General features: G+C 47.1%; 1 protein-coding gene and 1 long non-coding RNA gene across 4 annotated transcripts; one reads left to right on the top strand and one right to left on the bottom strand.

Annotated features, from left to right (window-relative positions):
- Positions 1-214: 214 nt before the first annotated feature.
- Positions 215-23,889, top strand: PRCC (proline rich mitotic checkpoint control factor). Of its 3 annotated transcripts, XM_004311887.4 has the most exons (7): positions 221-947; positions 11,448-11,495; positions 14,126-14,692; positions 16,941-17,036; positions 18,943-19,086; positions 21,105-21,170; positions 23,410-23,889. In XM_004311887.4, exons 1-7 carry the CDS (start codon positions 477-479, stop codon positions 23,494-23,496), a joined length of 1,479 nt encoding a protein of 492 aa, XP_004311935.1. In that variant the 5' UTR covers positions 221-476; the 3' UTR covers positions 23,497-23,889. The 3 variants fall into 3 exon arrangements, 2 of the variants coding, with proteins under 2 accessions (XP_019788700.1, XP_004311935.1); XM_019933141.3 differs by lacking the exons at positions 18,943-19,086; positions 21,105-21,170; positions 23,410-23,889 and adding an exon at positions 18,075-18,936 and having other exon boundaries at positions 215-947; XR_002175974.3 differs by lacking the exons at positions 21,105-21,170; positions 23,410-23,889 and having other exon boundaries at positions 216-947; positions 14,126-15,755; positions 18,943-18,960.
- Positions 2,677-14,134, bottom strand: LOC141278965 (uncharacterized). The gene is made up of 3 exons (XR_012332486.1): positions 11,246-14,134; positions 4,475-4,782; positions 2,677-2,731 (listed from the first exon to the last, which is right to left on the bottom strand). It is a non-coding gene; the product is annotated as an uncharacterized lncRNA (long non-coding RNA).
- Positions 23,890-26,250: the final 2,361 nt, after the last annotated feature.

Below are 26,250 nucleotides of genomic sequence, written 5' to 3'. Positions count from 1 at the left end.
TTGTAGTTACCTAGGAATTGTCAGGAGACCAAAAAAACTACTCATCCCAGGAGTCCTCGTGTCAGAGGCGGGTTTACCTCCTGTCTTTCTCCGCACCCCTTAATCCTTCCTCGGACTCCAACTCCCGCCGTGCCTTGCGCTGAGCTCCCTGCGGCGGAGAATGGTGCTGTGGCCAAAGTGTTTTCTGGGAGTTGTAGTTCGTATATTGGTGAGACGAGGAGGAGGTGGAGTGACTCGGCGGCCATTAGCTGTGTGTAGTTGCCCGGGACTAGGAGCCTAAGTGGAGAGGGAAGGCTTATTCGGTGGAAATCAACTGTGGGCATGGGCCTCTACCGGGGCTACCCCTAGAGTACGGAGAAGGCGGGCTTTTTGGTTCACCGCCCCGCTAACTAGCGGGGCCCACTAGGCCTCCGGACATCCCCGGTGTCAAGTAGGCCTCGTCTGCCGGCAAGGGCGCCCCAAAGGCGGGAGGCGCCATGTCGCTGGTTGCTTACGCCAGCAGCGATGAGAGTGAGCCGGATGAGGCTGAGCCGGAGCCGGAGGAGGAGGAGGAGACGGCAGCCCCTACACCTGGGCCCACTTTAGGGGGCTTGTTCGCTTCTCTTCCCGCGCCCAAGGGTCCGGGCTTGCTGCCTCCTTCCCCCCAGATGCTGGCCCCAGCCTTTCCCCCGCCGTTGTTGCTGCCCACACCCACCGGAGACCCCCGGCTCCAGCCTCCTCCCTCCTTGCCCTTCGGTTTGGGAGGCTTCCCTCCACCTCCAGGCGTGAGCCCGGCTGAAGCGGCGGGAATTGGGGAGGGGCTGGGATTGGGGCTGCCCTCGCCCAGAGGCCCTGGCCTCAGTCTGCCCCCCAATATCGGCGGGGCCGGGCCCCCCCTGGGGCTTCCCAAGCCAAAGAAGAGGACAGAGCCGGTGAAGATTGCGGCGCCAGAGCTGCATAAGGGGGATGTGAGTATCTGAGGAGGGCACCCCCAAACTGCCCATTGGGTTTGGGCATGGGCTCAGCTGTAGGAGGGACTTGTGGAGATTGCGAGACTCTCTCCTGTAAATGCATCCGTTGATTCCGGACCGCTGGATTCCTGGTACAGTGCGATGAATTGAGCTGAAGTTTGTCGGCTTCGGGGAGTTAGGGTATTTGTCCATGCGGGTTTCTTCAAGCTGGATTCGCCTGCAGAAGGGCCATATACCATCACCTGGCACTGACAGGCCCAGGCCTAGGGACACGTGGTTCCACTCCGCCTTGTTGCATCTTCACCGCAGCCCAGTTTTGTTTTTGTTTTTTTTCCTCTTTCTGTCTTATACTGAGAACAGCATAAAATCTGGCACCTTAGGTAACAGGAGACAGGATTCCTGAGCCCTTGCTGAACATTCAGGACTAACCTTTTCCTTTGCCTCTGAACTTAAAAGCATCAGGCTTCGGAACGAAAAGGATAGGAATCCTGGATTCTGTGTTTGAGGGGAGTTAGGGAAGAAATTGAGTATTTGGTTAGTATAGATCGTTTACCAGGCACTGGCCCTTTCCTTCAATTGTCACAGAACTCTGGGAGATAACATTCTAATTTTTACAGATGAGAAACAGGTGTCCAGTATGCATGATCTTACCTGGCAAAGGGCAGAGTGAAGATTAAGGGTTTATCTGAACTCCAGGCCTGTGCCTCAGTTTCACGGTTTAGGTATTTCTCAAGCCTAGGTGAATTAGGACATTTGGGTCCTAGAGAGGCAACCAAGCTCTTGTCGTTTTCTGAATGTTGTATCAGAAAAATTGAAGGCTTTTTCTGGGGTGAGCACTTTGGGGGATAAAGGAGACAGCCTAGGGGCAGGTAATACTTTACAGTTATTTGGAGTTCTTTCCATTCTCTCTCTTCTAAAAGGTTAATTAGGTCAATCCCTGGCTCACCTTTGGTAACCCTCTGAGAGAAGCTGATTCTTGCCCTTTCTTTTCTTCAGACTCTGCCTGGAGGCTATTTCTCCCCCCCCCCACCGCCCCCCCCCCCTCCATGTATTAATGTTCTTTTCCTCACCTCTTTCAAATCTTGGCTTAAAAGACACGTTCTCGGTGAGGACTTCCTAGCCGACCTATTTAAATTGCAACTTCCTGTCACATGCTCCTCCCCACCCCACTTCTTTTATTTTTCTCTGTAGCACTGACATCTAAAATACTATACCACCGTCTAGCATACTGTATATTTTATTTGCCATTCTCCTTTTGCTTGTATACAAGCTCCATGAAGATAGGCTTATTGTTTATTTTATTCGCTGCCATATCCCTGGTGGTTAAAACAGTGCCTGGCACAAGCTAAATGCTACCTAAATATTTTGAGTGAATGAACTCAAATGAATATGGATTCTTTATAGAAGGAGTTTCCAGAATCTCCTTTACTACCTTGTTACAAACTTTTTTTTTTTTTTTTTCTCTTTCTGTACGCGGGCCTCTCACTGTTGTGGCCTCTCCCGTTGCAGAGCACCGGCTCCGGACGCACAGGCTCAGCGGCCATGGCTCACGGGCCCAGCCGCTCCGCGGCATGTGGGATCTTCCCGGACCGGGGCACGAACCCATGTCCCCTGCATCGGCAGGTGGACTCTCAACCACTGCGCCACCAGAGAGGCCCTGTTCCAAACTTTTTTCCATATCGTTTCCCCCTTCTTTCTCACCTGAGTTTGTCATTTCTAAGTTTAGGTTCCCAGAAAGGCTTGTATTGCTCCACTGAAACTTAGTTTGGTCTTGATTTAACCTGGAACAAAGGAAAGTCCCTGAGTAGAACAGAGGAAAATAGGTTTGTTGTTTGGGGTGTTTTCTTTTCACAATTTTCCCACCAACTTTTCTCGCAGCCTAATTGTTACATCTGGTGGAAGATGGCACTTTAAACCTGCCTCCCTCCACCCTCCACAGTGACGGTGGAAAGGCTCATTTTTAGGTCTGCAAAGGTAGCATTAAGAAAAGTTGCTGGGGGCTTCCCTGGTGGCGCAGTGGTTGAGAGTCCGCCTGCCGATGCAGGGGACACAGGTTCGTGCCCCATTCAGGGAAGATGCTGTGGGGCGGTCGGGCCCGTGAGCCATGGCCGCTGAGCCTGCGCGTCCGGAGCCTGTGCTCCGCAACCACAGGCCACAACGGTGAGAGGCTTGCGTACCACAAAAAAAAAACAACAAAAAAGGTGCTGGTAGAGGCTGTAGAATCTTCCATTTAGGCTGGCTGAAGTGGCAGAAAACTCTGAGGACTTCTAACTGTCCCTCCTTTGTGAGTATAATTTACTAAATTCCTGAGGTGAATCCTGATGTGGATAATTAAAATAAAGCCAAATCCTAGCCCTTAGCTGGTTCAGTTTCCCATTTTTGTTCTGTTCAAGTTAGTATTTTTGTTTTCTGAACATATAGTTCCTGGGAAGTGTAGCCTAAGAGAGTTCCAAGGTGATTAGGTGAGGGTGACTTTCGCCTTTGAAATAGTTGTGGTTCTAAGGCCCTGTGGTTCCAAGCTCTGTGTCTTGTGCTTATTGGGCTCTCAGTAAACATTTGAGTGAATGAATTAGGTTTCCTTAAATAATTTCCCTTTAGGGTTTGGTGCTGAAGTAGAAATAATTACTCTGAATTTTCATTCATTTGTTCGTTCAGTATTGAGCTGCTTCTCTGTGCCAGGAGCTAAGAGTACAGTAGTGAACATGATAGATCCTGTCACAAAAGGAGTTTATGGTCAATGTGGGGGAGACAGACAAGGAAATAGATTTTAGGTCAAGTCAGAGAAGAACCATGATAGAGCTGGTGCCATGGGAGCACTCCTCTGGGGCACTAACCCAGTTCACAGGTTGGGGAGGCTTCCAGGAGGAGTCGATGTCTAAACTTCAGAGATAAGACAGATGAGCAGAAGGTAGCCAGAGAAAGGGGCGATGGAGAGGAGAACATCAGGCAGGGGAACAGAATGTACAAAAGCCCAGAGGTGAGAGAATGAAAATGCTTTGGGGGAACCTTTTGTAAGGCACCATGGCTGGAGCGCATGGGTGGGCGGGGCAGTGATGAGGGGTGAAGCTAGAGAGAAAGAGGCTGAGGCTAGATGATAATGGGTCTTGGAAACCATGCCAAGGCCTTTGTACATAATTCTAGGGTAGTGAAGAGCCCTTGAAGTCTGAGCAGGAATTCTCTGATCGCAGGGTGCTGAAAGATCTGGAGGGAGCAAGACTGGCAGAGAGTGTGAAAGATGATGGCGGCCTGGATAAGGGAGTAGCGGGGGCTGGAGAGAGCTGGAGGCTCCAGGTCTTTTTCTGAGGTAGACGTTTTAAGACTAGGGAATTGATTGGGTGTCATGGGTGAAGGAGAGGATTCCCGGCTGATCCCTTGCCTTTTGGCTCAGGCAGCTGGGAGGGTAGTGGTGCATTTAGGGAATACAGAGGCTGAGCAGATTGGGGATTAGATTTAATTGGTTACAAGTATCAGAAACCGCTCCTAGCTGGCTTAAATGGAAATGCGTCATAAGTATACTGAGGTACCTTGGAAAGGGCCTGGAATCAGGAATTGGAGATCTGTCGGAGACCCACACAGCTTCTCTGCACATCTGCTTCATTCTTCCTTGTCTGCAGACCAGTTTCCACTTCTCAACTTTTGTTGCAGGTGAAAGATGGCCACCCATACCTCCTTGGTTTTTAGTTTCTTCCTTTTAGTGATTGGCTCAGATTGACCTACAATCTCAGTCCCAGTTCTGGTTTTCCAGGGGAGAGGATATGATTGGTTTGGGTGAGCTCATCAGTCAGCTGCAGTCCGGGGACAGGGTGGTACCAAATTTCTCTCTCCAGGTGCACTGCAAAATCAAAATCAGTCAGCTTTTGACTTCTGTGAGGAATTAGGAATGACCCATAAAATGGAGAACCATCCTTTCCTTTTCCCTTCTTACTGTTCTTTTTCTGAACAGTGGTTTATTGTTGATTTTGCGGGCTTAGGGGATGCAGACTTCTAAAATTAGGATACCAAAAAAAACAAAATTAGAAGAATAAGTTTGCTGTAAGAGTTTTCTGTCATATAGTGTGCATTACAACACAAATAGAAATTTTAGGGTTATCTGGATCAGTATTACCCGTCCTTTTAGATTGTTTACCCAGGTAGTGGAAGATTTGAAGCTGTGAGATTGCAAGTTCACTAATTTTGCTCATTTCTGTTAGCCAAGTAATATAAGAGTAGACTGCGGTGGATTTAGCTAAGATTTAGCCCTAGATAGAAAGGGAAGGAGGAGCGCCCTAACACCTGTGGGGCACTTGCATAGTGTCCGACATGGTGCTGGGCACTTCAGCGACTCTGTGAGCTAAGTGTTACCCCTAGTTTACAGGTGAGGAGATAGGAATTTAGAGAGCAGAGCTAAAATCACACAGTTGGGGAGTAGCAGAAGTCGTACCCAGGGTGTGTTCTGTTCCTTTCTATCATAGTGCCTACCAAAAAGATAGAACCACCTTGAGCAACCGGAACTATGAAAGTGATACGATGAGCAGTGCAAAAGTGGGAGAGAAAATGACGTCCTAACTGAAGGGCAGATGTAAGAACATATTTGAGACCAAAGGGTAGAGAAGTTGATGAATCTAGCTAATTGGGATAATAGCAGAGAGGAGTGTAGAAGTGATTAGAGTTTGGAGCCTGGGGGTAGGAGAGGCTGTGCTTGGGCCCTGATTTTCTTCTTGGCTCCTGGCCCTGGCAACTAGTGATTGCTTTTTTGGAGAGGGAGTCTGTCAGAACCAGAGCCTGGAAAGATAAGAGGGAGGCTGCCACGGGGAATGAGGCTCTGATAGATTAGCAGATCCCACTGGGCCTGGCTTAATGGAAAATGTCTGTTTCCGTTCTTGCTCAGCAGTCTCTGGGTGTGTGTGTCTTGTCACTCTTGGCAGCTGGAACAGAGAGGACAGTGGTGGCCATTGAGGCTCAGGCTCTAATGAGGCCAAGAAGAAATACAATACTTTCTTCTTAAGAGACACAACCGGTTTGTGTCTCTAAAACCCGGGAATGCCTGTTCTGGCCCAGCGTACTTCTTCCAGCCCTGGGTGCTCCCGTATCTCTAGCATCACCCTTCTTTCTGGGTCTAATGAAACAGACCCACTCAGATCACCATTTGCTGGTCTTTAGCATTCTCTAGGAATTGACTCCACAGCCTCCATTTAATATACTCCTGTGGAAAACAGTTTGGCAGGTCCTCAAAAAGTTTATTAGAATTAGCATGTGATCCAGCATTTTCACTCCTAGGTGAAAAGAATTGAAAACGGACTCACACAGATACTTGTATGCCAGTGTTCACAGCAGCACTACTCACAGTAGCCAGTAGCCAAAAGGTGGCAACAGCGCAACAGCCCAACTTATCAACAGATGAGTGGATAAACAAAAGTGTGGTATATACATGCAATGGAATATTATTCAGCCTTAAAAAGGAATGCAATCTGGTACATGCTACAACATGGATGGACTTTGCAGACATCATGCTAAGTAAAATAAGCTGGACACAGAAGGACACCTATTGTATGATTCCATTTATATGAGGTACCTAGAGTAGGCAAATCCAGAGATAGAAAGTAGAGTAGAGGTTACTGGGGGCTGGGCAATAGGGAATTATTGTTCAGTAGGTACAGAGTTTCTATTTGGGGTGATGAAAAAGCTCTGGAAATAGTGGTGATGGTTATACAATATTGTGAATGTACTTACTGCCACTGAATTGTACATTTACAAATGGTTAAAATGATAAATTTTATGTTATATATGTTTTACCATGATAAGGGGGAAAAACCCAGTATACTCATGTGCCTCTCACCATCAAGGAAGTTCTTGTGTCTTAGTTAAATACTGTATTTAGGCTAAGCCCATTGCTTCTAGCTGGTTCCTGATAGAAGCTGAATTAATTTTTCTTTTAACTGCTCCAAGACAGCTGTATCCCCCCGACTCCAACCCCTACCCTGTGACTGGAGGATATGTGGCACATCTCTTAGCTTTTGGCTTATTTATCTCCTCCTTTTCGGTACTCTGAACTGAAGTTTATTTTTTTGTTTGAGGTATTTGGATAATTCCTTGCTGAGCTTTCCTTTCGCTTCCTGTTAGTTTTCATTCAGGCCCCCACATGCCCAGAAGTATTTTGAGTGGCATCTAGGCCTCTTTTCATAGTGAACCAGTGAGTCCTGTGTTTCCAACCTCTTTAGTTGGCTAAAGTTAGTTCAGGGGGCAAGAGGTGGTTCTCATTCTATTTCCTCACCCTCCCAATGGCCCTGGACTTCCTCTGTGGCCCTGGGTAGATTACTGAATGTCTCGGAGTCCTGTTTGCCAGCTTTAAGAGGTAAAGATTTATTTCTACCCCTCGCTCAAAGATGAATAGTCATGACTTAAGAAGTGTTTAGGGGCTCAGCACATGTTTTTGAGGGTCTTAGTGTTCTGTTTTAGGGAGTCTGTCATATTTTGTGCCCGTCTTGAGATGGTTTATAATGGAGTTTATTAGGTTAGTACAAAACGTTCAAAGAAGGATGATTGTGAGTAGCCATAGCAGTTCTCTAAATCCAGAATTAATAAGGTGTTCCTAAAGTCTTTGTACAGTTTGTGTGTGTGTGTGTGCGTGTGCGTGTGTGCGCACACGTGCTTTTAAACTTAGGTTGGAAAAAATAAAACAACTTAGGTTGACAGTGTAATGGAAACAATCTGACATTTAAGGAAAAATTGAATTTTCTTCCCACAGCTGATCTGGCCTTCAGTTCTATTAGCCGTGGGACAGTTTGCCTACACTTTCAAAGTAGCCACTTTCTGTTTGTCACAGGATCTGAAAAATAAAAGTATGCTTGTACAATTTTATAAACGTAATCATCTTAAACTTGATAAAATTTTATTTTCAGATTGTTTCCATTGGACGTATTGCCTTAGATGTTAAAGTTTAAATGTGCCTGGGGACTTCATGAAAACCTTGTATACCCCATAGTGAGGTGGCTCTGTGTGGTCTGCTGGAAAGGAGAAAAGTCTTCACGGTCAGAAGACAAGGGAAATGGTCAGTAGCCCCTGAGGCAGTGGGAGTTTGGAACAGAGAGAAAAGGTCAGAAATGCTTGGGTGTTTGGGGCTTAAGCCTTATTCTTCGGTTGTGTTTGACATCTTGGCAGACCAGAGAGAATAGTAATCCTTGAACTCTGTTAAGAATTTTAGTTTATATACATTTTCATGGATAGTAGCTCATGCAGTCTTTAGAACAATGTTGTGACATGGATAAGTATTATTGCTAACTGAGGCTTGGGGGGTTAAATGGCTCTTTGGGGATCCTCCCAGCCAATGAGTGGCAAAGCTGAGATTCAAACCTGTATTTCTTTTTTTTTTTTTAACATCTTTATTGGGCTATAATTGCTTTACAATGGTGTGTTACTTTGTGCTTTATAACAAAGTGAATCAGTTATACATATACATATGTTCCCATATCTCTTGCCTCTTGGTCTCCCTCCCTCCCACCCTCCCTATCCCACCCCTCCAGGCGGTCACAAAGCACCGAGCCGATATCCCTGTGCCATGTGGCTGCTTCCCACTAGCTATAAACCTGTATTTCTGATGTTGTGCCTTGTGCTCTCGGCTGTTTCATGTGGGATCTGATCAGTGTGGATCTCAGGTCTGGACACGCACAGCTCAGCTGCAAAAACGTGACAGATGTTGCTGCAAAAGCATGGGAGCCTAAACTGATTCAGATCCCGGTTCTGCCGTGTACTAGCAATTATTTAACCTCTCTGAGCCTTATTTTCTTTACCTGTAAAGTTGAGATAATAATGCCTACCTTGAAATTTTATTCAGGATTGAATAAAAACTTGTGAATAAATTGCCTGCCACATAGTAGCTACTCAGCAAATGACTGTCCTGTCCTTTACTGCCCTTTCTCTTACCCCCATATTTAAGTACTAAGACAGATTTCTCTTTTTTTAAAAATATATATTTATTTATTTTGTTTATTATTATTATTTAATTAATTTTTTTGTGTGTGTGTGTGGTACGCGGGCCTCTCACTGCTGTGGCCTTTCCCGTTGCGGAGCACAGGCTCTGGACGTGCAGGCTCAGTGGCCATGGCTCACGGGCCCAGCCGCTCCGCGGCATGTGGGATCTTCCCAGGCCAGGGCACAAACCTGTGTCCCCTGCATCGGCAGGCGGACTCTCAACCGCTGCGCCACCAGGGAAGCCCTGTTTTGTTTATCTGTCTTTGGCTGTGTTGGGTCTTCATTGCTGCACACGGGCTTTCTCTAGTTGCGGCGAGTGGGAGCTACTCTTCGTTGCGGTGCGTGGGCTTCTCATTGCGGTGGCTTCTCTTTGTTGAGGAGCATGGTCTCTAGGTGCGTGAGCTTCAGTAGTTGTGGCACACGGGCTCAGTAGTTGTGGCTTGCGGGCTGTAGAGCGCAGGCTCAGTAGTTGTGGTGCACGCGTTTAGTTGCTCTGCGGCATGTGGGATCTTCCTGGACCAGGGCTCGAACCCATGTCCCTTGCGTTGGCAGGCAGACTCTTAACAATTGTGCCACCAGGGAAGTCTAAGACAGATTTCTCTTAACAGGTTTTTTTAATACTACAATTGGCAGCAGTTAGTAATTAAAATCATTGTGTACTGACTACTGTGAGGTAATATCGAACTGTAAGATAGGGCCTTGGCTGTCAGAGTAAAGGGAAGAATACGCACGTGAAAAATGTAACATTTACACAGCAAGCACAAATGAATCATTGTTAGCATGATGCCACCCCAGACAAATGAATAACTTAGGGACACAGAGTGAAAAAGAGCAAGGTGAGCTTCTTCAGAAAGACTTCAGGAGTTTTGAGTCAGGAAGTACAGAGTGCAGACTGACAGGAGAGTGAGAGGTGTCAGTGACTCAGGTAGGGGAGAGGGAGTAATAAGGTGGGGGACTTACGTGAAAGAAAGCACAAATGGAGGATCAGCCAATTCTTTGAGGGGATGTTGGAACCACACTTGATGCCCTTATCTTTTTACTGCCTTTATTACAGTTATTTGGGTACTTGTCATTCTTCTTAACTGGACTGTAAGTTTCTTGAGGGCAGGGACTTTTTTCATGTCATGGCACACAAGAAAATCTTTGAAGCACAGTGGGGGAAGTGGTACAGGCTGTGCCTCTGGAAACCAGTGGGCCAGGACTCTACCTGCTCCAAGCCCTGCCTGATGCCCTGTGGGCTGAGTGGGTCAGTATCATCATAGTACCTATAACCCAGCCATAGGACACCAACTGGGAAACTCTGTCTACGGTGCCTGGCACAGTGTCTTGCATACAGTAGGTTCTGAGTAATGATGATCAAAAAGTCCTTGTAGCACACAAATCCAAAAAGGAACCTGTGGACTTCCCTGCGGTCCAGTGGTTAAGACTCTGTGCTTCCACTGCAGAGGGCGTAGGTTCGATCCCTGGTGGGGAAACTAAGATCCCGCATGCCATGCGGTGTGGCCAAAAAAATAAATAAATAAAAATAAAATATAAAAAAACAAAAAAACCCCCCCAAAAAAACCCCAAAAGGAACTTGTGAGATATGAGGGTCAGTTGAGAAAGACAGGCAGAGGATTTGAGTTCTTTAGAATCTTGGAGATGAATAGGATCTTAGATTCTTGCCTAATCACCTTTGTTTACAGATGCCCCAAACCAAGGTGCTAAGAACAAATGGAAAACTTTTAAGGTTCTCAGTTTGGATATTAATTTTTTAAAATAAAATGTGAAAGCTTGCTCTTCATATGCCTTGCATCTTTCTGATAGTTGGAGATGCTGAGGAACTGGTATTGAGCTAAAAGTTTAGACATTTTTAGTGTGAGAGCTTGTATTAGAAACAATCCTGATGAGTCAGAGGAGTAACACAGATGAGCTCCCTTCTTGCTCCAAATTCTCACAGTCATCATTTGCTCGCCTTCTTCCTGGACACAAACAACTCTGTCTGGCAGACAATAGATCATACTTCGAGAGGGAATGGATTTCTCCAATGGCTTTGACCTTTAATACCTCATAGAAGAGTAGTTAACATACCACTTAATCCCACTGGAGTTCCCCAGCCCTGTGGTTATGTAGTCTATATAAGTGGTTTTAGAAGTGAAACTGAGATTGGGTGAGATTGTGGGCCAAATCCCATTCATCTTCTAGTGGACAGATTTATAGGAAGAAGAATGGGTGTAGCTTTTTCTTTCCACCAAAGACTGAATGGGAGGAAGTAGTCTTAATTTAAAGGACTAGAAATGGATGCTAAGAAGGCTGTGCAACAGGTCTGGAGGTATGGGAATGAGTAACCAGGGGTGGTCAACGCATACCTTGTTTTCTGAAGCCGTTTGAGAGCAGGAAGGAAGCTCTGCTTTTTGGCTGGTTCTGGGGGGTGCATCTCGCTTACAGAGGAGGGGCTCAGACGGGATGATGACCCCTGTTGTCCAGTCCTTTATTTGTGCTTCATTTAATGTGGGTGCTTCTCCACTGTCCTTAAACAGTGAGGCCTTATTCCATTTCTTTTTCTCTTAGTCAGATTCCGAGGAAGATGAACCCACAAAGAAGAAAACTGTCCTTCAGGTAAGCTTTGTGATGTAATAGAAGCCATTTCTTCTCTTCCCATATTGCTTCCTGAAAGATGGGAAATTTCCAGGTCAGGCGTAGAGCAAATGCAAGTATTGGACGACTGCCTGTTTGGGTGTAGTTTTGTTTTCCTGATAACATCAGACCTCGTGCTTCTCTACCCTCTCCTGGCTGTTCCCTGGCTTCAGCGCACTGGCGTCTCTCCTAGAGGACAGGCGTGGTAGGGAGATGAATTGGAACTCAATTTGATCCATTACATTTCAGGTAAAAGGATTATTTAGGAACGGTAGAGTAAATGGATTGGTCAAAATGTTGTTATGGAACATCTGAACTTTAAAATTATCCATCTTCTCCCTGTCTCATTTTTAACCTGGAAAAGAAACACTTAAATAGCACTTACCAGGCACTAAGTGCTGTACCAGTGTTTAACTGATTTAATCCTCCTAATAGTGCCTAAGTCATAGCGTTATTATCATCCCCGTGTTACATACAAGGAAAACGAGAGCTTAAGGAACTTGCCCGAGGTCAGACAACTAGTGGGGACAGAGCTGGGGTTCAGACTGAGGCAGTCTGACTGTAGAGTCCAAGCTCTTACCTAGTGCATTTGGCTGCTGCTCTGTCATCAAGACCAGAAGTCCTTAACCAGACAGTGTCGGGAGATGATCTTGCTGCTGTTTCCTGTTTCCCCTTGTCCCGGTGCCTTTATTCTGGCTCCCAGAAGTTTCTTCCTGTTCAGCTCCACACTCGGTGATTTATACACTCTCTGACCTCATGTTGATTATATGCCTCAGGAAGAGCAAAAGCAGTTCTGCCTTGAGACTTCCCTGGGGGCGGTGTAGTGGTTAAGAATCTGCCTGCCAGTGCAGGGGACACGGGTTCGATCCCTGGTCCCGGAAGATCCCACATGCCGCGGAGCAGCTAAGCCCGTGCACCGCAACTACTGAGCCTGCACTCTAGGGCCTGTGAGCCACAACTCCTGGGGCCTGAGAGCCACAACTCCTGGGGCCTGTGAGCCACAACTACTGAGGCCTGCGCGCCTAGAGCCCGTGCTCCGCAACAAGAGAAGCCACCGCAATGAGAAACCTGTGCACCACAACGAAGAGTAGCCCCTGTTTGTCGCAACTAGAGAAAGCCGGCGTGCAGCAACGAAGACCCAAAACAGCTAAAAAAACAAAAACAGTTCTGCCTTTATAAGGTTGCTGTCTCATGATTTAGGTATATGATGCTGAAGTTGCTCCTTCCCCTGACTCTGTTAAGGTGTCACTTCCGTGGCTGGGAGGTGTTAGAAGGACAAAGTCATGTGAAAGTTAGAAAGATAACTAGTGAGAGTGATGTTGTGTCCATATTTGTAGTGGGTGATGGAGGAGGAATCATGGAAGATACTGACTTGCTGAGACTGAATGAAGCCAGTTGTTCTCTGTTATCAGAATGGCTTCCTGGAGGACGTGGACTGGCAACTGAAGAGATGAGAGGACACTGGCTCAGAAGGCACCCCAGGAGTAAAAAGCAGTCTTCCAGATGGTAGGAAGAGATGAGTGCATAGAGAAACTCTGAGCTATTAAGGCAGAGTATGGACCCAGCACTGCCCAGGGATGTAGCCATGATCCCAGATGTATCTGAGAAGTCAGATACTTTGAAGGTAGCCTGAGGATGTGCTCCACCTGCCACCTCAGTCTGCCTTTTATGAACCTGAGCCTCTGGGGTCTACCAGGCTGAAATGACCCAAATCTGTGAACACAGACAGCAGGGAGAAGAGCCCATTTTCTGGATGAACAGTTCTGCCTGGCCTGCTTGACTCAGAAGTCTTATTTTACTCATTCTGGGCATTTCTTGGCTGAGAGAGCTGAGGTAGATGGGTACTCCAGGACGGTGACACAATGACCTTGTTCCATTCTCCTTTTTCAGACTGACACCTCCCTCAGCCCTGCAGTTAGGCCAAGCTGGACCTGTAGCACATGGAAAGCAGAATCCCAGAGATTCTTATGAATAATAGCAACTCTGGTTGGGCTGAGGAACACTGGATAGGCTGAGCCAATTAGCTTACAAATTGATAAGTTAAATGCATGACTCTGGCGTAAGCAAGCTGAATATACCCCGTCTGTAGGGCTTTTCTTGGGTCGGGGAGGGAACTTCTGGCGGTATGTATGAATATCTTTTTTGGACATAGGCTCGCTCTTGACTTTGAGTGGCAATCCAAAGGAAGCAGGGAGTAGTCCCATGTTAAGAGGAACCGTTAGGACATAGAGGTTCAGTGATCAGCTGGAGAGAGCCCTGGGCTTTTTGCGAAGAGGGATGATGTATTTGCCAAATGTATTTATCATATTTGCAAAAAAATCAGAGTCAGGGAAGGCTTTGTGGCAGAGGGAAGTGAAGCTGGGTTGAGATGGATGAGGAAAACAGGGATGACATCTTACCTTGGGAGAAGCGGACAGCAGAATGGCCTGAGGTAGGAGGAGTCAAGTCCAGTTTGGATGACGTTAGTGGTCCGAGGTTAGACAGAAACAGGGCTGGTAAGATTTTAGGCTAGAGCACATATCTGTAATGCTTGTTCTTAATGTCAGTAGTATGTATCATAACATCTCACTTGTCATCTTTCTTCCCTCCTTACCCAAACCTGGGCTTACCAGGGATCCAGTGAGGGGACTGGTTTGTCCGCCTTGCTTCCCCAACCTAAAAACCTGACTGTGAAAGAGACTAACAGGTTGCTCCTGCCCCATGCCTTCTCCCGGAAACCCTCGGATGGCTCCTCTGACACTAAGCCCTCCAGACAAGCTTCTAAGACCAAGCCCTCTTCTCTCGCCCCTCTTGTGGGCACCACAACCACCACTCCATCGCCCTCTGCTATCAAGGCTGCTGCCAAGAGTGCTGCCCTGCAGGTGACGAAGCAGATCACGCAGGAAGAGGACGATAGTGATGAGGAAGTAGCCCCTGAGAACTTTTTCTCCCTCCCTGAGAAGGCCGAGCCGCCTGGAGTTGAGCCATACCCTTACCCCATTCCCACTGTCCCTGAAGAGTTGCCTCCAGGCACGGAACCAGAGCCGGCCTTCCAGGACGATGCAGCCAATGCCCCCTTAGAGTTCAAGATGGCAGCAGGCTCAAGTGGGGCCCCTTGGATGCCTAAGCCTGGGGATGACTACAGCTACAATCAGTTTTCCACGTATGGCGATGCCAATGCCGCTGGTGCTTACTATCAGGTGGGTAAGAGGCATGGAGGGCAGGCCAGGGAATGTTGGAGTACGGCCGTCAGGGAGAGCTTTGAGCCAGTGATACGGCCTCTGTGGCATCACTTTGGCTGAATTAATGAATCTTCTGGTGCCTTGGTTTTCCTGTACCTGTCAGGCCTCAAAACATACTACCTTTATGCTAAGTCTTGTAGTCTGATAGGTCGAAACACATAATTGACCCGTTTATTCTGAAAACAAAATGTCATTGTAGGAGCTGATGAAAGGTATAGGGAGAAAGTGGAAGAGGAGCAATCTCTAGTCTTAGAGATCCCAGGTAGCTTCTGCAGATGTGGGTGAGGAGGATAAGTGAACTGTGGCATAGACTCCTAGACAGCAGTGAGTCCAAGAAGAGTTCTGGAGGCGGGGAGTGCTGAGGACTGCAAGGGAGAGGAGGGACTGTGGAGGACAGGAGGGAATCTGGAGAGTCGAATGCAAAAGGGAATAAGGAGAATGGTGAGAGGCCTCGACTGAGTCACAGGAAGTTGAAGGGACTGAGGCAAGTCCCTGGAAAGAAGATGCTGGAGGACCATAGTTTGGGCAGAGATAGAGAATGGGGTTTGAGGGTGGTTTGGAGTTTGAATCTCAAACTATGTGAGTCTATTACTTAACTGCCTCTCTGAGTCTCAGATTTCTCAGCTCTAAAATGGGAAGAATACTAGCAACTTCAGGGTTGTTAGGTAGAATTACATTGGTTTAGCGTGCTGCCTGGAACATAGCAAATGCTCAGTAAATGGTTATGATAACTTTTTATTCAAATGTTATTTGGAAGAGCTGTTTAAATTGTTCTATGTGGCCTCAGAGAGTGAGAATATATGAGGCCAGGTTGTAAATAGGTTTAAGAAAGACTTTTCCAGTGGTCAGAGCTTCCTGAGATGGAGAGAGCTCCCAGGAGTTCGGGGACTCACGGCAGTGGTGGAGGTGGAACAGAGGCCTCTGGCCGGTCCTGTGGCTGGGCAGCTGTAGGAAGTTTTCCTGCCAGCATGCGATGGTTTCAAGACTTCAGTCTTCTTCAGCCACTGTGATTCTCTGAATGGTCAGTGTTAATCTTATCTACAGTCTAGGCAGTGGGCTTTGAAGGCACTCTGTTCTGATCAAAGACCTTGAGAACTATTTGCCGTTAAACCTTGTTGTATCCTGTAGGCTGATCAGGGATAATGCATCTCCCCTCAAGGTTGTTAGAAGGAAGGAGGAACATGAGTGTTTTGATCTCTTTAGCAGGAGAAAAGAAAAAAAAAATCTTAAGAAACCACTAGTTTACATCCAGCAAATGAGTATCAGTTGGAATTCTGTATGCAGTTACGAACAGTATTGAGGTAATCTGTGCAAATTAAAGCACTTTAAATACACTAGGGGGCCCTGCAATTTAAATGTATGTTATTATCAATACTTTTAATGAAAATTAATTACTCTGGGTTTTTATGTATTATTTTTATTCAGAATTAAACCGTTATAGCTCACTATAAAGTGAATGTTTTTAGAGGAGCATTTCTTGGAGTTCTGGGCAAAGGTGGAAGAATTAGGAAAATGTGCAGGCAGGGAGGAAACAGTTTCTCAGCCCTGTGGCTGCCTGACTCGGCCACAGTAGGGGCCTTGCCCTTGCCTTCACCCCTCTTCCTCTAGGGTCCATAACAACATCTGGACAGCTCACCTCTAAAGGGAAATCATCAATTCCTGAACTAAAAATCTGGTAATGCAAACCTGGTTTGTTCCCAGCTTTGTAAATTCCATACCACCCTTGTAGGGGTTGATTTTTATCCGAGATCTGCAACCTCCCTGCCTGTTACAGGTGATCTCCTGTGTCCAGGGTGCTAGATAGGACGAGGAGCATGAATGGCATGCCTCACACCTCTCACCTCTGCTCACACTGGATTCTGCTGGGGTCTCACGAGCAGGAGCAGGGCTGAGGCGCAGTAGAGGTCAGGAGTGGGAACCACTCTTGGGAAGTGGCCAGGGGAGCAGGGGGTAAATTGAAGCCAGAGAGAACGTCTTTATTTCTTACCTCTCTTCCCTAAAAAATATCCGTCTGGATGGTGCCGATGAGAAGAAAGTCTGGTTCTTGAGTTATAGGGTAGGTCCTTAGGATCTGTGCTTTTACTGGTCCATTTGAGGGTCTGTAGTGTGGGTGTGGGTGTCACCACTGCCTCTTTGATGAGGGTTTTCTTTGTCCCCTCTCCACTGTGCCCTCAGTTGGTGTGTTTTTTTCCCTCCTTGACTGCAGGATTATTACAGTGGTGGCTACTATCCCGCACAGGACCCAACTCTGGTCCCCCCACAGGAAATTGCCCCAGATGCCTCCTTCATCGATGACGAAGCAGTAAGTTAACAAAGCACAAGTGACCATCTTTAACCCCTGGTCACCAGGTTTCAAATCTGAAGCTAAAGGAAATTCTTTCTTTTTTTTTTAAACTACATTCACTTAGGATTAGGTTTGGCAACATATAATTGAGAAACTTCAAGTAATACTGGCTTATGTAAGGGAAGTTAACTTTTTTCTTCATAAAAGAAGGCTAGAGGTAGGCAGGCGAAGGCTGGTATGGCAGCTCCACAAAGCTGTCAGGGGTCCAGTCCCCTTCTGATCATTACTTTGCCCATCCCTAGGTTGTGGCCTTTATTCTTAGGGTTAGTGATAAGAATAAGAATGGGGCTTCCCGGGTGGCGCCGTGATTGGGAGTCCGCCTGCCGATGCAGGGGACACGGGTTCGTGCCCCGGTCCGGGAGGATCCCACATGCCGCGGAGAGGCTAGGCCCGTGAGCCATGGCCGCTGAGCCTGTGTGTCCGGAGCCTGTGCTCCACAACGGGAGAGGCCACAGCAGTGAGAGGCCCGCGTACCGCAAAAAAAAAAATTAAGAATGTAGCTAAGTCCACTGCCATCATTACTGCATACCAGGCAGCAGAGTGGAGAAAGAAAGTCACCTCCCCTTTTAGGAGACTTCCTGAAAGTTCCTAAGAACACTTCCCCTTCTGTCTTACTGCCTAGAACCTGGTCACATGGCCATATCTAGTTGCAAGGAAATGGAGTCTTTTCGCTGGGTGGTAATGTGCCTAGCCGAAGCGTTGGGTTCATTCATACTAACGGAGACAAGGCGAGTGGATTTGGGGAGGGAACGGCAGCCACAGTAAATAACCCTGTGTTTCACATCACTGTGTTCCCTGCTGCTGAGCTTTTCCCCAACTCAGCACAAGGGAAGATGAAAACCCCATGTCCTGCGGCCATCTGGTCATGTTCAGGAGATAAAGTATTCCATCTGTAGGGAGGTCACAGCCTATTAGGAGTGGGTTGGAGAAATTGGGGATTCTACCTCTTTGCATGCAAGTTCTTATAAAAATAATTTTCTTCTCACCTTTTCACAGAAAGATGTGCATCCCTTTGCAAACTTCTGCCTGTGGTTAATACTGTGTTCATCCACCTCCCTGTGTATATCCTCCTTGACAAGTTCAGTAGTTAGGCCCTTTTTGTTTTAAGCCTAGGAGGCAGCAGAGAGCTCATCCAGTGGCAAAAGTCAGCTTCTTATGGGTAGAGTGACCCCAGGAGGCCTTGCTAATGCTCAGACCACAACCTGGGTTTCATTGCAGGTTTCCGAGTGTTATTGAATTTAATTCCCCTTTGCTCACACTCCTTCTAGGCATATCTCCTGGTGACTTGTGGTGTGATGTTTTTTTGTTTTTTTTTTTTGAGGAGGAAAGAGTAGCTGTCTCCTAGAAAATTTGCCAGGTCTTTTTTTGAGGCTTCCTCTCTCCCCATCTCTACGTTCTCCTTCTCTCATGTCTGGTCTGTTGTGCGGTCTGCTGATTTGGTGATACTGAACCAATGCGAAGGAACAGACATGTTAAAAGAACCAATTTTTAGAAGAGAAATCCTAAAATTTTTTTTTTTGTACCCTTAATTTGAAAATAGTATGCAGTCCTTTTAGGCAGATACAATTTATAAATAATTTGAATACAAATTCATATCAGTGATTCTCTGCACTCACTTATGTTTGGGAATACATTTTGGCCTTCCTTTCCCTGAGGCCAGGAGAACCTCTGAGAAGTAGCCTTTCACCTGGCTTCAAGGCCACTTGGTAGGTGGCACAGTGAAAGGACATACTGCATAGAGAGAATTAAGGGTGCAATGGAATTGGGGAGGCCCCAAACCATTCCATAAACTCTGGATCCTTGGTGACATCTCCTGACCCCCTACCCAGACCCCCCACTCCTGAATTTTTTCCCCCTTTTCCAGTTTAAGCGGCTGCAGGGCAAAAGGAACCGAGGGAGGGAGGAGATCAACTTTGTGGAGATCAAAGGTGATGACCAGCTCAGTGGGGCCCAGCAGTGGATGACCAAGTCATTGACAGAAGAGAAAACCATGAAGTCATTCAGCAAAGTAAGTGGGAAAGGTCTAGTGGGTGGCCAAAGCAAAATCTGACCCCCAAACCCCATTGTTACTGTCCCAGCACCTTTAGCAAACACCTGTTCCCCTTGGTACTGGAGTGTACACCAAGCCTCCCAGATAGAGCTCCCGCCTTTCAGAATTTGCAGCACTTTGCTCTCCATCTGGGTGGTGGAGTCTGGTTACTGAGATTGGATGGTTGAAACAGTTTCCTAACCTGCAGTTGGGAAGATCTCTGATATGTGTGGCTGCTTCCCTGGCTGGATGGGATCCATAGCTGCTCTTCCTTCTCTCTGCAGTCATATCCCTCTCTCCATTCTGTTAAGTTGGGACCCGGCACAGACATCTGTGAGGTGTGGGCACAGCAGAGCCTCAGAAGCCCTGGGGTCCTAGGTGCTGAGTGTACATGTCCTTCTCTCTCCTTTCTTTCCATTATTTATTGTAGCCAGCTGTAGTCTTTTCAGATGCTTTACTCCTCACATTTCCCACACCACACTCCTACCTTCTCTCTGCTAGTTTTCTTCCGTCAGTATGATGAACATCTCTTCACCTAGTAGCTGAGTACAGCAAATGTGGACATTTATGAGCCTGCCACAGGGGGGAAAATGTGGGGAACCCTGGATTCTAGCCGAGCACCAGTAAGGCCAAGGTCGGGCATTTTACTCCCTTCTCTATCCATTTTCTTTGCTTTGTTCTGTGGCCACAGATGGCCATCTGAGCCCCAGCCATTTGTTTTAACTGAATGTTGGCGGCCATACAGGACAGAGCAAAGGATTGTGGTTAGATCAGCATAGATCCATCATTGTTTACTGGAAAAACCACTTAGGAGAGCATGCTCTACTAACTGTGGGTCGAGAAGCATCATCACATAGTAATAGCTACTGTTGTCAGTGCTCACTGTGGGCCAGGAATGGAGCTGGATGTTTTATGTTTGTCATCTTTAACTGTCATATTAAATGATATTAAATAGCATCAAGGAATTGGAGTTTGCTGTTTTCCCAGGTCTAAGGTTTTTTTCCATCATCTCATTGTATTGAGCCAGATTGAAAAAAAAGGAAAGATACAGTTCCTGTCCTTGAGGGGTTTACAGTGTAGTTGAGAAAAAGAGATTTAAGGACACTTGAGTGTAAATGATTATGGTGCAAATTGATTACATAAGTGCTGAGGAGACTCCAGAGAGGAGTTTTGGGAGTTGGGTGGGGCTGATTAGGAAGCTTCTAGTCTGAGACAAGACTGGCAGAGGACAGAAAAACCGCAGAATGAAAGCCCAGACCAATATAGACTTTGACAGTAAATCATTTGCATCAAAGTTTGGTTAGGGGTTCAGTGCAGTTACGGGTGGAGGCTGGAAGACTGGAGAGAGGTGGGGTGATGGCGAAAATCTAATTCCAGGGAAGTTGTTTGTTGGCAGTTACTAGAATGAGGGACTGGGGTTTCAGCCAGAGGTGATTGATGGGAGAGAGCTTGGTAAGCAGTAGGTAGGAGATAGGCTAGACATCTGGCCTGACTGGGGAGAGGTGAACAGAGATGAAGAGGGCCTAAAGGGGAGATGGGCAGAGTGGGTGGTGAGAGAGTCTGGAGGGCAGGAGGAAAGGAGGGAGGAAGGTCTCCTGGACCCTGGCACTTCAGCTGTTTTAGACTGACTGCAGGCAGTAAAGCTGGTATCAAGTGCCCACTGTGGGCAGAACACCATGCTTGGTGCTGGGGGCGGGGTGGGGTTACTTACCAAAGACGTGTAGTAGACAGTCCTGACCCCATAGGATTTCCAGTCTAATGGGGATGTTAGCTGGCTATTTTAGGCAAGTAGTCTGAGCTTGGGAGTTTTGCATAATGGCTTTAATAAAAATAACTGTAAGTATACAGACATAAAAACAGCTCCAAGCTGACTTTTTCCCCCTAGGATTTGGGCTGTGTATAGTTGGTTTCTTAATGCCCAACCTTGCCTCATTGGGGCACGTGAGAAAGTTCCACTTTTCTTTCAGTGGGTTAATGATTGTTTTCTTCCCTTGCAGAAGAAAGGTGAGCAGCCAACAGGCCAGCAGCGGCGGAAACACCAGATCACGTATCTGATTCATCAGGTGAGAGGGCTGAGGGCCCTGGCCTGCTAGGCAGGATCCCTGTAAACCTGGGGATTTGAAGGCTGAGATCTAGGCTAAGAAGCTTCCAGCAGGCACCCTCCCCAGTTCTCCATATGGCCACTAGGTGGGGATGTGTCCTTCAGAATTCTCCTACTCTGCATCAGTCTCACTTTAGATAAGACTCAAGTACAGGTGCTTGGAATAAACTCTGTAAGTGAAAATTCAGATATTCAAAGCATAAAGGTAAGAGGGGAGTGAAATGGTTTATCACAGGGTTCTTTCAAATAGCAAGTTTATCTGATAATTTTAAAAACTTTAGGGACTTACCTGGTTGTGCAGTGGTTAAGAATCCACCTGCCAATGCAGGGGACACGGGTTCGAGCCCTGGTATGGGAAGATCCCACATGCTGCGGAGCAACTAAGCCCGTGCGCCACAACTACTGAGCCTGCACTCTAGAGCCCGCGAGCCACAACTTCTGAGCCCACATGCCACAACTACCGAAGCCCGTGCGCCTAGAGCCCGCACTCTGCAACAAGAGAAGCCACTGCAGTGAGAAGCCCGCCCACCGCAATGAAAACCCAATGCAGCCAATAAATAAATTTTAAAAATTAAAAAAAAACTTTAAAGAAAAATTGGTTCACCAACTTTTAGCAAAACATCCACCTCGTGAGGAGGTTGGTTTTATTTATGTTCTCCATTTCTGTGGCAGGAAACATCAGTGCAAATAATTCAAAATTACAGATAATCCAGAATATCTTCTGGAATTAGAATATGTCTTGGTATTTATTTGATAGGACCTGGCAGCTTTCAAATATTCACTGAATCACTGAATATCTTTTCGAGACCTACTGTACTAAATGCTGTCAAGGGTACAGACAGGAATAAGACTCTTTCCTGGCCATTTCCCTGGGGAGTGTATATGCTGGTTGGTGATTTCCGTGGCAAAACTTGCTTTCGTTGTTCTTATCATATTTTCACATTCCTTTTCAGAGACTCCTTTGTACCCTTACCCTGTCTTATTGTTTGTAGGGAAAGAATTTGAGGGTAGGGTCTTTCAAAATTGTTTTAAATTTATTTTTTAATTATTTGTTTTTGCTAGCTGCTCCCCTGTAGGGTCTTTTTTTAAACCCAAACCCTTAGCACCCCACCCCATTCCAGGGGAAATGAGCAGGTATCAGCTAGCTTGTGGGAGTGGGGTTGAGGAGCCCCATTTCTAGGGTGGCGCTTGTACCTTCCCAGAATGCAATGTAGAGCCAGGAGTTGTTGCAGTCAGAAGGAGAAAGCATTAATTCTAGTTCCTTCCAGTCAATTTTTCACAGCTTCAGTTTATACTTGAAAGTGGTGTGAATTTCTAGGGTACCATATACACTGTATTCAACACAACAGCAAACTGTGGCTCCAGACTAAGTTATTATTGGTTGGTGTCCTGTTTTGACCTGTCCAAGTCTTTGAGGCTGTCCTCTCCCACTTGGCTAGTTAGGTATCCAAGGTAGCCAGTTGTCTTTCTTTCAGATGCCAGATTCAGTTTCTCATTTGTCCATTTCCCACTTGAGCATCTCAGTTTTAATTCTAGCTGATGAAGGACCAGGATTCTTGAGTCTTTATTCTGCTTAAACCCTATTAGCTCCCCAAAGAGATGGTTTTTCTTTGCTTTCTCAGGGTCTTCCCCTTCTGCTTGAATAAGGGAAAATTAAATCTTTCAAGGGATTTGCTTTTTCCACCTAATTGTTTTGATGGGAGAAAGGCTCTATTTTTTATTTTTTAAAATATTTTATGTAACACTATTCTAAATATACATACCAATATTATTAAATGAAATAAGTGAAAAAAAAGATGTTGGGGGTAGGAGTTTATTAATTTTTTTTTTTAAATTTATTTTTGCTGTGTTGGGTCTTCGTTTCTTTGCGAGGGCTTTCTCTAGTTGTGGCAAGCGGGGGCCACTCTTCATCACGGTGTGTGGGCCTCTCACTATTGCGGCCTCTCTTGTTGCAGAGCACAGGCTCCAGACGCGCAGCCTCAGTAGTTGTGGCTCATGGGCCTAGTTGCTCCGCGGCATGTGGGATCCTCGCAGACCAGGGCTTGAACCTGTGTCCCCTGCATTAGCAGGAAGATTCTCAACCACTGCGCCACCAGGGAAGCCCGGGAGAAAGACTTAAATTGGGAAGTGCACAGAGGCAAAAGAAAAATATTTCTCAGAACCTTAGTGTGACTCTCCCCTGCCCCTTCTCCCTCGCATAGGCTAAGGAGCGGGAGCTGGAACTGAAGAACACCTGGTCGGAGAACAAGCTCAGCCGCCGGCAGACCCAAGCCAAATATGGATTCTAGGGCTGTGGACCTGACTGCCCCCTGGATCTCCTGCTGCCCAGCTGGCCGGGCCCCCAGCTTCGTCTCTGGGACCCCAGCTGTTCCAAGCCCAGGATCTCCTTCCCTGAGGACCCAGCCCTCGCCTCTGCGAGAATGAACATATTTGATAGATTTTTCTTAACAAAAGTTAGAAAATTCAGCTCCTTTCTGTCTTGGAGCTAGCAGAGACTCAAGTGATGCCTCAGAAGGGGTTCTGAGTTCTTGGATGGGAGTTTTGCTCTCTGTTGGGTGTGACGAAATGTTGAACCCCTCCATCTTTTTTTTTTTTTTTTTTTTTTTAAACCAGGGATGTCTGTTGAAATAAAACATTCAGTCTGACAGATGCTGCCTGCCCTGACCCTTTCCTACTTTTAAGTGAGGTCTCTTTTTTTGGACCCTTCTCATTTGTTATCCTATCTTTGGATCTCAATATTTACTTTGTGTAAAGCAACCTCCAAACTATCGTGAGCTGCCTTATGATTACTTTGCATCTTTTCTGAGTACTCACCATCTAAACTGGGGTCATGGCCATTGAAGACTCTAGGAATTGTACCAACAATTTTGTATGGGACAGGGGCCTGTGATCCCAAATATGGAAAGTGTTGCTGATCTCGGGTATCCCTGAAGACTGGGGGAAGTCAAGGAGATTGTTTCTGTGACATGAAAGAGTTGTTGGACATGAAAAAGTGGTGAAATGCCTGTCCCTCAAGATGAGTCAGATTTATACTGGTTGTCATCGACCTGGGCTGGTTTGGAAGCTTTGCATAGAGCTTGGGGGCTAGATAGATCTTGGAGATTTCTGGACTCCTAGCTTTTTGCTTGAGAGGGAGGGGCAGGTTGGGTGGGTGGATGGATGGGAAAGGGAGGTGGCAGGGTCTGTGACTTGAGTTAGCTGTAGGGCACTGTGGTGCCCAGGAGCCACAAGATAGGTGGCATGATTCCTCCTCGGAGCAAGGTTCAAGTAGAGATGGAAGATACCGGGTATCGTTCACCAAGCAGCATGCAAATCCTACTGTAGACACTACTGAAACCTGTTGCTGAGGATACTGGGACTCCAGTAGGGCTTGACTGCAGTGGCTTCCTGCAGGAAGGGACTGTTAAACTCCTGCAAGAAGAAAAGCCTTAGGTGCTAGGCAGAGCAGTGTTAACTGGACAAAGATGCCTGACTCTAGTCGTTGCAGGTTCTGAATGGGGAAAACACTAGGGGGAACTGGTGTTTGACAGTCCTGGTGACAGGAAGGCTAAGGCCAGAGGGGCAGTTTGAAGAAGTGTGTGGTGGGGACTTGGAGACTAGAAGAAGTGAGGAATCTCATCATGCTTCTGCTCTTGTCGGCTGGGGTAACTTGAGGAGTCTGTTTCTCATTAAGTACAGAGGAGGGTTTCATCACTTACAGGAAAACCACCCGCTTATCTGAAATCTGACCTACTTCAGGTTGGAGCCAGACAGGGCTCCTGCATCCCACAGGGACACTTGGGCTGTAGTTGTCCAAGTCAGTGCATCCAGCCAGCCTTCAGCAAGGAGCATTAGCCCGTACCACCACTCCCACCATCCACAGAGGCACTGAGGGCTGAGGTCGCCCCTCAGGGGTGTCATAGTGAAGTGAGGTGGTGAGGTAGGCTCAGCAGGGCCCCAAAGTCTGAGGTCCCATGGCGTCAAGTGCTGTTTCTGTATTCAGTACGCTATAGACGCAGCCCTGCCCTCCTGAGTTGCCACACTCCTGGGATTCAGCAGTTCAACTTTCTCATTTTAGGGGCTGCATCATGATGGAGCTGGAAGTGCTTTGGGTTGGGAGGCAAGGCGTGGTGGTCAGGGGTTGTCCTGGTGTCTTCTGGGAACGGATAGTTAAGCCAGATACCTTTCAGCTTCCTCTTGCCTGCCACCTCCTTTGGTTCTCTGGAGGTAGTATTAAGCCTTTTTATTTTTTTTGCAGTATGCGGGCCTCACTGTCGTGGCCTCTCCCGTTGCGGAGCACAGGCTCCGATGCACAGGCTCAGCGGCCGTGGCTCACGGGCCCAGCCACTCCACGGCATGTGGGATCTTCCCGGACCGGGGCACGAACCCGTGTCCCCTGCATCGACAGGCGGACTCAACCATTGCGCCACCAGGGAAGCCCTAAGCCATTTTTTTAAAGCCACTTTTTACTCCTACTAAAGATGACATTATTATTTGGTGGTTAGAATTTCTTGGTTACCAAGAGAAATACAAGTTAGAAAATGGACAGACTTTATTTGGGAGGGCTTCCTGAGGTAATAACCTCAAGTTCTGATAAATAAACAGGAAAGAGAAGACAGGGATGAGGGAGAGGGAAGGAGGAATAAGGAATGATAACTTGGCTCAAATTGGCATGGCGGTAGCAGCCAAGGGGCGGGGTTGGTGGGGGCGGGAGGTGAAGGCCTTGGTCAGAAGTGGCTCCCAATGGCCCTAGAAGGTGTTGGAGGTGCTGGGGCAAAGCCCAAGTGTTCAGTGCTGCATTGCCCAGGGCAGGAGCTGAGGAAGGTGAGGTCCACAGGAACAGGCTCAGGACGCAGACTTAGGAACTGCCCAGAGATGGCACAGCTGTCACAAAGGGGGTTTCAGCTCTGACCCTTGGGCAGGGACCTGGCCAGGTCTTCGCCCCAGCTGGGTGCTGAGCTTGCTGTCCAAGAAGCCGCAGTCTGTTGAGGGGATGGTTGAAGTTCTGTGGGGCCTGGGGAGGTGGCAAGGGTGCTGGAAGGCTTTGCTGTCTGCTCCCAACC

The sequence above is a fragment of the Tursiops truncatus genome, chromosome 1 (genome assembly GCF_011762595.2).
Source record: "Tursiops truncatus isolate mTurTru1 chromosome 1, mTurTru1.mat.Y, whole genome shotgun sequence".
NCBI classification, from domain to species: domain Eukaryota; kingdom Metazoa; phylum Chordata; class Mammalia; order Artiodactyla; family Delphinidae; genus Tursiops; species Tursiops truncatus.
The sequence above is the reverse complement of the archived record's forward strand: the minus strand, read 5'-3'. Positions and strand labels throughout refer to the sequence as shown.

What these genes read in the sequence shown, in the direction of transcription:
- PRCC (XM_004311887.4), top strand. Translation starts at nt 477, where the DNA reads ATGTCGCTGGTTGCTTACGCCAGCAGCGATGAGAGTGAGCCGGATGAG. An exon ending in CCTTCATCGATGACGAAGCA is followed by an intron (nt 17,037 to 18,942) that starts GTAAGTTAACAA and finishes CCCCTTTTCCAG; the next exon opens with TTTAAGCGGCTGCAGGGCAA. An exon ending in TCACGTATCTGATTCATCAG is followed by an intron (nt 21,171 to 23,409) that starts GTGAGAGGGCTG and finishes TCCCTCGCATAG; the next exon opens with GCTAAGGAGCGGGAGCTGGA.